General features: G+C 48.1%; 4 protein-coding genes across 4 annotated transcripts; 3 read left to right on the top strand and 1 right to left on the bottom strand.

Annotated features, from left to right (window-relative positions):
• Positions 1-2603: 2603 nt before the first annotated feature.
• Positions 2604-4052, bottom strand: SCP_1102700 (hypothetical protein; the record flags this gene model as incomplete). The annotated part of the gene is made up of 2 exons (XM_027762705.1): positions 2604-2929; positions 3326-4052. The coding sequence occupies 2 exons, from the start codon at positions 4050-4052 to the stop codon at positions 2604-2606; spliced, it is 1053 nt and encodes a 350-aa protein (XP_027618506.1).
• A 631-nt stretch (positions 4053-4683) lies between these two features.
• On the top strand, positions 4684-7043 carry SCP_1102690 (hypothetical protein; the record flags this gene model as incomplete). Its single annotated transcript, XM_027762704.1, has 10 exons — positions 4684-5231; positions 5287-5318; positions 5370-5445; positions 5516-5642; positions 5693-5898; positions 5949-6081; positions 6152-6304; positions 6356-6492; positions 6540-6646; positions 7033-7043. The coding sequence occupies 10 exons, from the start codon at positions 4684-4686 to the stop codon at positions 7041-7043; spliced, it is 1530 nt and encodes a 509-aa protein (XP_027618505.1).
• Positions 7044-8685: 1642 nt separating this feature from the next.
• Positions 8686-9266, top strand: SCP_1102680 (hypothetical protein; the record flags this gene model as incomplete). The annotated part of the gene is made up of 2 exons (XM_027762703.1): positions 8686-8826; positions 8883-9266. 2 exons carry the CDS (start codon positions 8686-8688, stop codon positions 9264-9266), a joined length of 525 nt encoding a protein of 174 aa, XP_027618504.1.
• Positions 9267-10472: 1206 nt separating this feature from the next.
• On the top strand, positions 10473-11231 carry SCP_1102670 (hypothetical protein; the record flags this gene model as incomplete). Its single annotated transcript, XM_027762702.1, has 3 exons — positions 10473-10716; positions 10859-10972; positions 11035-11231. 3 exons carry the CDS (start codon positions 10473-10475, stop codon positions 11229-11231), a joined length of 555 nt encoding a protein of 184 aa, XP_027618503.1.
• Positions 11232-12007: the final 776 nt, after the last annotated feature.

Genomic DNA, 12007 nt, shown 5'->3' with positions numbered 1-12007 from the left:
ATTCTTATGTACCTGATTGGGCTCACACACAGAAACTATCCACTGTGTAGTACCACTGAAATATATTTTCCATTGTGGCACTGTATGGCTGAGTGTCTGGATTTATGGCGGAGTATGGCTTGGTATGGTGCCACGAGAACCACGGCCACCATACACACCAGAGCCTACCAGACTTGTGCTAGTTTGCTGATGAACACGCTGAAAACTGCATCAGCATCACAGCTGTGGCGTAGGATGTAGAATACTGAACAGTATGTATACGTAAGGGATAGCAGACTTCAACATACTTACTTCAATCATGGCGTCGGAGTGGACCTGAGGTCTGTTGAGTGGCAGTCTAGCTATATGGCACTATTGAATGGGTTAACCCATCAGCAAAAGTGTCCAAACTCTGCAACGCCAGGCAGGGTTTGTAAGCAGGGGGGTCAGATTGCGTCGCGATGCAGTGAGCTGTAAAAGGCAAGCGAGGTGATATGAGTTTGCATGTCAAAGTCCTCCCGACATAGATATGCATATCCCGGCAGAGTCCGGTTGGGTATGCAGACGGTATACAGACGTAGGCAGTTATTCTGTATATAGCTGGATATTATATACAAGGGTGTGACATTCATCAGCAAAAGTGTCCAAACTCTGCAATGCCAGGCACATCAGCAAACTAGCACAAGTCTGGTGGGCTCTGGTGTGTATGGTGGCCGTGGTTCTCGTGGCACCATACCAAGCCATACTCCGCCATAAATCCAGACACTCAGCCATACAGTGCCACAATGGAAAATATATTTCAGTGGTACTACACAGTGGATAGTTTCTGTGTGTGAGCCCAATCAGGTACATAAGAATAAGGTGACACAGATTATACGAGGCACAGAGATTCTCCAAAGGCAAAGATTCGGAAGAAATGCGAAGTTCCATGGCACGTGACTCTGTTGAATTGACCAAACATGGCACATCAGTATGCTCCCATCGAAGATCTCTGGTTTCTCCTCCGGTCTCTTCAACCCTTGCATACTTACGATCTCTATGAGGGAGGCGAGATTCCATAATGACTGTGGGTGAGCATCTCCAGCATTTTATGAATGATTGTGCTAAATATTCGCCCGGACAACTTCCTGTATGCACCCACCAACACATCGCCTTTTCTGCAGATCTATGCAGACATTTCCATTGGTGAGCATTTGTAGATTGCAACATCCGGTAGGGCTTAAAAAGAGATGTATTTGAAGTGACGCAAAAGCCTGACAAATCGTATGTCTCTTGATTTGCCCTGCATGAGCTCACCCTGTTCCATGAGCATGGCATCATGATGGACAATGAGGACATTCTCAATGCCGTCTTCTTCATTGACCAAGATCATGCAGTGGAGTCCCTGGCCCTAGCGGTGGAACTCGGGTACACTGTGAGTGCGTGCAAGTGCTACGAATACCCGCCCTTTCAATATACTATGACAACATCGCGAAACAAGTAAGTCCTATGTGGTATGAACAGATATATTTCCTAATGTATTTTGCTAGATGATTCTTGGCCCCTAATACACGCCATGCATAGGACGGTGAGTCGCGTTCACACACCCTCGTGCGCTGCATCTGCAGCATGCATCAGACCTCGTGGGCCATGAACGGGCAGCACAGACCCAAGCTTGAACGTGGGCATGTGCAGCCGCCTGTTGTGTTCACCAGGATCCATGTGTTGACAGGCCCTGGCATGCTGAGGACTTCTCTGCGATAGTGCACGCGCTCGTCTTCTCGAGACAGGCGCCGCTGGCCCATCGCTGGCCGCGGTGGCTTCGCATCACGCGCTGCAGCTGGAATCCTGGGCTTGCTTGTGTGAGTGATTTATTGGCGATGCTGGGGTGCGGTGCTGCTCGCCTGGAGCCCAGTTCTCCCTTTACATCCCTTCAAGGCAGTAAGTTATTGGTCTTCTTGTTTCCTTTAGTCTCGATATCTGATGTCACATTCTACAGAGCCATTACTATCTCCTACCCTGTGCACACCGGCACTGTTCTGCTGTTGTAGCTGAAGGGTTTGCCTTCGCTGACGGGCCTCGCCGTTAGTTCAGTGGGGGACTGTGATCTGGGTGCTGTCGGATTATCATCACTCGCAGTGTGCTGTGCTGGATAGTGTTGTACTGTAGTTAGCATTGGCCCAATATATCTAATTGTTTGAACTACCTAGAATTTGGTGTGAGCTACAATGATGAGCATGGAGCCAGAGCGCTTGTATGGCAGTTCTGGTTTAGTTGTGGCTGGCGTATGGTGCCACAGATGGTTTATGGTAATACGTAGGTCAAATATAATGCCAGACGAATTTATGGCAGCGTGGTGGCATCTGGCAGTGTATGGTCGATCTGGTGCCAGATGTGCCAGACTTGTGCGAGTTTGCTGATGCAGGGTTTGTAAGCAGGGGGGTCAGATTGCGTCGCGATGCAGCGAGCTGTAAAAGGCAAGCGAGGTGGTATGAGTTTGCATGTCAAAGTCCTCTCGACATAGATATGCATATCCCAGCAGAGTCCGGTTGGGTATGCAGACAGTATACAGACATAGGCAGTTATTCTGTATATAGCTGGATATTATATACAAGGGTGTGACATTACTTTTGAGTACTCGCGTGCTACAGCGGCGCATAGCCTTCATCGCCGTACTCGTCCTCTTCACCATCCTCACTGTTCTCCGGACCAAGATCTTCCTCCTCGTGATCAATCCCTTCATCTCCAGTGCCCTCCTCATATTCTTCGTTGTCCGAAATATCATAGCCGTAGTCGTCTTCTTCCTGTGCAATCGGGCCTTCATCTTCGTGTTCGTCTTCGTGTTTATCTTCGTGTTCGTCTTCGTGTTCATCTTCGTGTTCGTCTTCATGTTCATCTTCGTGTTCGTCTTCTTCTTCGTCTTGCACTCTCGAGTCCACAGATTGATTGTCATCATCCGATTCATTGTCGTCTATGTCCATCCCATCATTGTCCTCCGTGGGGAGACACTGGCTCCCTTGTGTCCGACAGCACCACCGAGGTATCTCATAAACATGTCACGATCGATGAACCTGAGCGACAGTAAGAAGAATAAAATGAAGGAAATAATAACGAACACGTACATATTAACGTAATAGAATTGCCAGTCCTCATCGTTGTCGTCAGACCGTCGCGCAACGGAAGGAGGTAAAAGACTTGATGTTCATCCATGTGCGAATGCTGGAATAAGGTGAACACCTCGGAGAACTTCATCAGGATTGAGGAATCCAAATGGCTTGTAATCATCAACATCAACGAAGCCGACGCGGTGCAAGCGGCGGGTCCCAAAGCCACCAGGTGCTGTAAGATCACGACCGAACCAACGGACCCACAGAAAGTCCATGCGTCGTGGTTGTCGGGATATCGAAGGCATCTGATGTCTGAGAATGCTTGTCTAGGCATTTGAGCTCGCGCACAGCACTGAAGTTCTGGAGGTGATTGGCATCGAAGTCATCTGCGAGCAACACATTGTGAATGAGACTGTCCACTTCGGAGATTGACTTCATATCAGAAGTGCCGTACATCCAGTTTAACAGCCGGTAGGTAGTGACGTTCAGGAAGAGAGTGAAGAAATTATCGCGAGTACTTTGCAGAGTATCTGTAAAGGTTTCGCGAAGATGGTGAAGTGGATTACGTCCACGTAAAGTTGTTTCTGGTGCGGTAATGAACATCGGTGAGTTGCACAGAGAATCCAGAATTGTTTCATCCTCTGGGTCCTTCTGGGGTTTGACGCTGTATACATGATACAAACCAAATTCATTCAGCTCAGTCTTGATCGAGAGCTCAGCTGTGTCTATAGTGGGGACATTCTCCACTACCAAAGCAGCAAATTCGGCAGTTGGGTCTTGCTGCCCCTGCAAAGTGTCCACCTGGCCATGATATGGCCTAAATACCCTCTGTTCTTGCGGCGGCCTGTGTATATGCACCGGTATACCACGGAACGGTTGTGGAAGATAGTCAGCCAGACCTTTTGGCACGTGAAGTCGTCGTCCAGATCGTGTTGTGACTTCAGGAATGGCATCTACTTCAGCCGCAGGTGCAGGCTCGATCGGCATGCCTTCTGCTGCATCGTACCCGAGGTCACCAGGTTCAAACAGAGCCTAACACATATTCAGTACAACATCAGAATGAAAAATGCATGTTGTAGAAGCAACAGAATATATTCTCATGAATCAGGCCCGGCAGTGACGGCTAAAACACTTAAATCAGCACAACTAGTAACGTACAGGTTCTATCTCTTGCACTGGTTTGGCTCATATATCTCTTATCTCCCTAGCGCATATTTTCTTCTCTTTCTTTTCCGCTTTTTTCCTCAGGTGTTTGACTTCGTGCACATGCAGCCCTTTGCGTGTAAGCTCGTGGTTTTTCTTGCATCTGCCACCACCTGTGTGATTGCTGAGTCCTCGGGCATGCTTAAATTCCTTGAGGCATTCTAGGCACTTCAGTGTCATATATATAGATAGCAGGAATATCAGTAGCAGAGGTGCCAGCCACATTTAGCCAAGAGAGAGAGCCTATGGAGAGGTGGTCGAGACTTAGGATTATCGTCTGCAGGAGCGACCACGTGACAGACGCAAAAACGTGTTGGGGCACTGCGTGACCGTGTCCTTTATACACGCCTCTGCCCTTGCACAGCCAATATCTACCAGCTGATCCTTGCGTTATCCTTCTGGTATTAATCTCATCATGGGTCATACCAATGCCAAGAAACATTCACCTTCTCGCCGCAACCCACTGTCTTCAATCAAGACGCCATCTCACTATCCTCCGGCTAACTCGGACTCCTCTCAAAAAGCTCCCGCATCTTCACGAGTGCAACATACAGCACGTACCAGAACTACAGGCTCAGAGGACGAAGATGAAGAGGTGCGTCCATCAAAGAAGAAGGCACATCTGGATCGAGAACCGGCTGACCACTGCAAGAAGAGAGCACTTCCAGCAAAAGAAAGCAGTGACGAAGACGACAGCAGTGATTCAGGTAAGGAGGACGACGAAGATAATGGCTACTCACACGCAAATAAGGATACTGATGAAGATGAGGAGGTGGAGCTAGGTGAAGGTGAGATGGAGATTAAAGCTGAGAATGAGGACGACAACGAGAAAGAGGATGAGGCCCATGCCCGAGGGCACAAGTGCAGAAGCACTGAGCTGGATGATCAGTCCGACTCAGTGTCACATAAACACCATTGCACCAAGAAGCTCGTGAGGGGTATGGCCAAAAGACGTGATCCGAAGTATGAATTCGAAGCAAATACAGGCTTTGACTGACTGGAGTCCATCTGTTTGCAGAGTATTTCGTCCCCTCAAGCCGTACCATGATGGTGCATGATTTATTCCCTGCATCGTCGGTCCTTTCACATGTCCAATGCAAGCACTGCAGCTCGGCTTAATCTCACAGCAAGATGCCGATGAACTCAATCCGCAAATGATAGCCACCTTCAATTCCATGTGAGTGTTATTCTTGGTACATGTATATGACGTTACGATGTGCATAGACTGACCTATACTTTACTCTTAGGGACAAAGGTGAACATGAAGAACTCATTTACACTTTCGAAGCGATTATCACCTTCATACCTGGTCTCAAGGATCAGTTAGCATACATGGGAGAGGACATTGATGCCATTGATATTCTTGGGTCCTACGTAAGTCCTTACATATAACCTACTCATCTTGCACTAACTTCTTATACAAGCTCAATCACTATGCCACCGATGCTCGTGGTGATCACCTCGGCTCTCTTTGGGAGCACATCATCAACTACATACCAGATTTCGGTGACGGATACTCTACATTGAAGCCACAAGATAGCAAATGGAAGCGTGGTTTCCAGAGCACCACAACCGGCCGCCTGCTTTGCCCCCAGTCCATGCTTTCGGATTTTCTAGCTGAACCTGACAGGTAAGTCTCTGGATACGAGCGAGTTCTATATTGACAATCATGTCCATCAGTTTCTGCCGCCAAGTTCACGATGGTGAGATCGATGTCACTTCTGACAAATTTCCATTGTTTCTGTATGATCAAGATCTCTATGATCCCGATGAATTGGATGCAGGGTTGCTTAAAGGCCCAGTGCTTCTCTCGGTGCATACTCTAATCAACTCATCATTCATCCCCCTATTACAGATTGCACTGAACTGATGTTGTCACGCAGTGCTTCAAGTCCTTAATTACAGGTCCCGGTAGTGCATCATCAAACTGTGGAGACCGCGAGGACGGGAGCAGCAGACCCGGATGCCCACCTCTCGCAAAAAAGTACGATATAACTCACATCAGTCCTAGGAGTATCGCATACATGGCAGTCCTGGTGAGCAGTATCATAGTTCGGTTTCTCGCATTGTTCAGATATGCACTCTAGGTCTGCTTCCTCTTGAACAGCCAGCACTCATGGTCCAATATTGACGTCAACTTCAATCTCAAAGAGTTCTTCTTTGAAATTCTCCGGCTCTTCCAGGATGAAGAATGGGGGGAAGCCACGTTAGATTGGTGGAACAAGTAAGCTTTGTACTGGAGCTATACTTGTGCTCACACCTCACATATAGATCGGTGTTCAGTACACCTGCAAAGAGCGCAAAAAAGAAAACCCGGCCGCAATCAGCAATTGCTGAGTTGAAGGCTCAGTGCGCAGCTCGAGCAGCTGCGCAATCCGGTGCCGTTTGATTCTCATGACGGTAATTATCTGCTTTTTTTCGGTCATATGTGCTTATTTTGTTATTTACATCTAGCACAAACCTCACCCTACTTGCTGCCGCTTGCACCAACTCTACCCGCAAGTTCCTTTCGCTCGCCTTCTTGCTCCCACTTTTGTCTGCATCCTCTGATTTGCTGGTGTCTCCCGCACTTGTGTCTCATGCTCTTGCTCACTCCTCGTGTTTGCACCCACTTGCTGACTCTTCCGCGCTCACTCTTCCACGCTCACTGTTTCTGCACTCACTGTTTCCGCACTCACTGTTTCCATGCTTTGCTGCTGTACTCGGGTGCTCTCGCGGTGCTTAACCTTCGGTGCGCGTCACCGGCATTGTTGTTCTCTCTCAGTGGCCTCATAGTAGATTTGTACCGGTTTTGTTGCATCCAAAATATACCTTTTGTCGAGCCATCTGCAGTGCCTGCTATGTGAAGGCAATGAAAGATAGATAAATTGTATTGAAATTATGGAGTCCGTGAATGTATTTACAAAGTTTATACCTTTGCATGCAGACTAATAACCTAACTTTGTAAAGCCATACATCGGCTGCAAACTATCGCACGCTCGGCAACGTCTGCCGCAGATTGGTAAGTATGCATCGGACTGCCAATAATTTACATACCTATTAGGATATCGACGGAAACCGCTGCATACTGGTTACCTATCTTGCAGGGTTTGCAGCTCAGGTAAGGTTTACAGCACACTGCACTGCACTGCATTCCGAATGCACCTTTTGCTGATGCCAGTTACCACTGCCCCTTAAGTCAGCAGTCACACAAAGTAGCACCCCCAAGTCACAAGCCGATTTCACAGTTCGCCTGGCACTGTGCACACCGCTCTGTGTGGGCCGAGGCATCAAATTTGCCGCGCATGCTGAAGGGCGCTCATCGTGACAGGCTTGTGACAATTTTGCATTACCCTGCGCACTTGCACTCTCGTCACCGGAAAGTCTCCGAGAACAAAAGTTCTGGGAATTTTAACATACTAGTTAGATAACCTTGTAGAGGGGACATTATTGTACATAGACTGCAAGTTTCAAGGTATTTCATGAAGTTGTCAGGGCGCTATGAGCAGCACACTGAAAGAGTTTGCAGAACTGTGCCTAGGATAGTAAAACCATCCGTCGTCACAGCGTTCTCGCTCCTACATCCCACGTTTATGTTTTAGAAGATCATGTGATATATGTTTTATGAGACTTACCCTTTTTATCGAAAATTACTGGATTAGGACGAGGACTAAGAGGAGGTGAACGCTGTGAGACAGCTGGCCCAACTTGTCACCCGATTTCTTCCGAGCTTTTCTCGAGCGTAATTGCATGTAAACCCTAGCGCGAGTGTTATTTTCTGGAGCGCGAAGCAGGCCAAATCGGGTGCTTACTATGTGCACTCATGGCCTCAGTGACTGCACTGTGCTGGCATAGGGAAGGTGCTCGCTAGGGCAGAACATGATGATAGATAAATATTGCATGAGTTCCAGTCCATTTGCAAGGCAAATCAGCATCCTCAGCCTCATCTAAAGACTTGGGATTTGTTGCACAGGCAGTAGATGGTTTGGATGTGTGTGCAGATTCTAGACATTCTCTTGCAATCAGACTGGTTTCTAACAGCTGAATACAAAGACAACTGCAGTGCTACAGTGACTTTTCTCTGCTGCAATGCAGTGAGCTAGCAGGTGCACATAGCAAGCACCCACTTTGGATTGCAAGAAAATAAGCCCCAGGATAGGGTTTGCTGCAAATAAACCAGCGAGAAATGATGTTGCTCGGGATCGGCATAACCTCGGATGACGAGTTGGGCCAGCCGTCTCACAGCGTTCACCTCCTCTTAGTCCTCGTCCTAATCCAGTAATTTTCGATAAAAAGGGTAAGTCTCATAAAACATATATCACATGATCTTCTAAAACATAAACGTGGGATGTAGGAGCGAGAACGCTGTGACGACGGATGGTTTTAGGAGCCTGACTCAGAGCATGAACAGAGTATCTTCGCCCTCTTCGCAATAGTCATGTCGTTCATACGTGTCGCACGGTCTATGCAGTGGGGTGCGGGCAGGTGGGCATTTTCACGGAGTGCACCTAACGGGCAAGCATCTTGCACGCGACTCATTACAGGTATAATTTCTGCAGGAATTGTACTGGGAGTATATGTGCGTTGTTTTCAGAGTATCTCTGCTCGTTTCTCCTAGCTAACAAGTGAATTCAGACTGGCCATGCACTCTCGCACCCGCTAAACCTTGACTCTGCGAGCTCGGACAAGAAGTCAGCTGCGCACAGGGACTCTGCTCCGAAGTACATCTTCTACCAGGAGGTTCAGAAGCATAACACACCCGGAAGTTGTTGGGTCATCATCGAGGGCCAGGTCTACGATGCCACTTCGGTGCTTAAATGGCATCCAGCAGGTCCGACAGTAATTTTGAAGAACTCAGGAAGGGATGCGACGTATGTACCTATTATCCGCTCGCCGCAAACTGGTTATGACACCTCTGGACACACTGGTACAGGAAGGTGTTTGTTCCTGTCCACCCGCTGGACACGCTCTCGCATCTTCCACCTGAAGCGCATCTTGGACCCGTCTGAGAACACCTAGCGGGTCCTGCCACCTCTGCGCGGCCCTAATACTTATTGAATAATTAGTGCAGATTGCAAAGTTGTTAGTTGGCGAATTGTGCGCAAGTCGGAGTGCTAGATGCTGACATAGGTGCACGTGATGGCACTGCCCACTCCATTTTGGGACAGCATACTGAACGCCCAGCACCAATCTCCGGATGTGCTGTCCTGCATTCCAGTCCTTACCGTCAAGACCGAACACGAGAAGGTCGAAGCGGAGTCTAACGTCACACAGAGTGAAGAGCACACTGTGTTTGGCACTGCGAGAAGTAAAAGGGAGACGACGGTGGGTAAGTTGAACATTTTATGAAAGACTTTCAGTTAGTTGAGAAGCAGCATTAGCCTTTAAGAATTGACGGTGACATAAGCAGATGGTTTCGACCTTCACCAGCCTTCACCCAATCACAGCTCGACTTTGCGGCTCGAGTGGAGCTCCGCTGTGCCTAGGTCTCCTCAAATACGCTCTAGTAGTATGTATGCTTACGTACGTCGCAGTGCCTCAAAGAATGGTAAGTAAGTTGGCACACCAACCAGGGAAAAAAGCACAGGTACCTGTCGAACACCGAGATGAAGAATCATGTTGCTGTTTTTTTCGCGCCCAAAATGGACTCAGTGTGGTACTACAAGTTAATCTCTGTACAAAATACTAGCTTATGGCCCTTCCGACACATCAGAACAGTCTCAGCCACCCACAGTCATTGTATCACAAGTTAGCATCACGAGAGTTCTGTTTTATGCTGCCATTTCATACAACCACCATACTTATTTTCAGCTTGTTGGGAGGTAGACCCACACACCCTTGAGGTACTGATATGTTATAAGTGAGTCGCCGACGTTAGTGTATTTTCGTTAGCTGAATCTACATTTCTGGACTGTTTGCGAGCAGGAGCTATGTCAGAAGAAATGGAGGAACGACCACCGAATTCTCTGATCATGCAGAGTCGACGGCCATCAGTTAACACTGCCGGTGCTTCTCCTTGAACTACAGCCTCGACAGAGTATACGTATCTTCCCAGACCAGACTAAAACCTTCGAGGATTACCCAACCAATGTTGGCAAACCGGAGTCACGAGAACTTTTGACAGGCTACGTATGCTGGCATTCTGCTGACACTGAACTGGCCACGGAGGGACTGCCTTGACACTCAGTCCAGAGTGATGTTCTTTCTTCTGCCCTGTCTTTATCGATGTCTACCACCCGCATCGCAGTTGTCATGGGTGCCTCTCAAGGAATCGGAGATGCCCTCGCCTTGCGTCTTGAGGATGATGGATTTGATGTTGCCGTGAACGACATTCCTTCACTGGCAGAATCGCTCAAGGCAGTTGTTGAGAAGATACAGCAGAAGGGCAGGCACTTTCTCATCGTGACTGGGGATGTATCGAATGAGAACGACGTGAAGACCGTGGTTGACAAGGTCGTAGAGACACTTGGTGGACTGGACGTTGTATGGACTCAGGTCTAAGTGAAGCACCGCATATTCTCAATACCTTGTTGACTGCCAGATGGTCCCAAACGCAAGCATCGCCCTGTTGAAGTTCATCGTCAAGAGTGCGTACTGATTAGTGGCCGCAGCTTCTGTCAAAGAGTATGATCGTGTCATGTCCGTCAACGCCAAGGGTGTCTTCCTGTCTTTCAAGTATGCCGCTCTCCAGATGATCAAGCAGGGACGAGGTGGAAGCATCATAGGTAAGTGATTCTTGCCACTGTCCGGCTAGCGTATTTTCCTGGTATTGATCAATTGTTTCCAGGTGCTTGTTCCATGGCTGGTAAGATGGGTGAGTCTGCAGAGCACCCGCCAACAAAGACGCCCGCATTCATGAGCACTTTGCATGACCAGGGATGCCCAATCTTTCTGTATACATCGCATCAAAATTCGCAGTGCGGGGACTTACCCAAACTTGCGGTGCACCTTGACCTTCTTGTTCTCACTGAGAAGGACAGCTGAGCCCGTATTCTTGCTTGAAACCATCTTGTAGCACTTGAATGGGCGAAGCATGCCATAACTGTCAACAGCTATGCTCCTGGGATGATTTGCATGCCACTCAGTGCATTCAAACGTCAGTGCAGAGTTACGGTTATAGGTCCTGACAAGTCTCTCTGAATAGTGAGGGAGTCTAATGAGGTTGCGAGTGAGAAAAATTCAACCATGGTAGGTAGCCCACTCTTGTTGCTAGTGAGACGTGATGCACCACAGCTGTATATAGGTCGACATGCTTGGTCACACGAAGGATACTCCAATCGCAGAGCCCACTGTCATCGGAGAACTGATCTTCTACCTCGTGAAGCCAGAGTCTCAGTTCGTCCATGGTGCGTGGCATCATTTAATCGAGGTGGCTATCAAGGTTGACTGATCGAAATATGGGATAATTAGGCCAATGCATAAACATCAATGGAGGCATTGTCTTCGACTGAGGTCATTCACATCCGGAGAGTAGTATCAGCTGAGCTCCATTGTAGTTGTTCAAGTACGTCGACTCTTGTGCGGCTGCAGATCGAGTGCACGAATCAGACTTACATTGGTGGTTCTGTTCTGCATATTCGTGCTTTGTGAATAAGGAGAGATCACTGCTGCATGGATTACTCATGTACTCTGCACAATGATCCTTCACTGTTGTAACCATGCTGATGAACATACTGTCCTCAATGCCTACCTTTATTCATTTCCATTTGTCTTTCGCCGCTGCTGTAACCATGCTGATGAATATACTATCCTACATCTAT

Source organism: Sparassis crispa, assembly GCF_003851025.1.
Source record: "Sparassis crispa DNA, contig_000011F, whole genome shotgun sequence".
In the NCBI taxonomy this organism is placed as follows: domain Eukaryota; kingdom Fungi; phylum Basidiomycota; class Agaricomycetes; order Polyporales; family Sparassidaceae; genus Sparassis; species Sparassis crispa.
The sequence above is the reverse complement of the archived record's forward strand: the minus strand, read 5'-3'. Positions and strand labels throughout refer to the sequence as shown.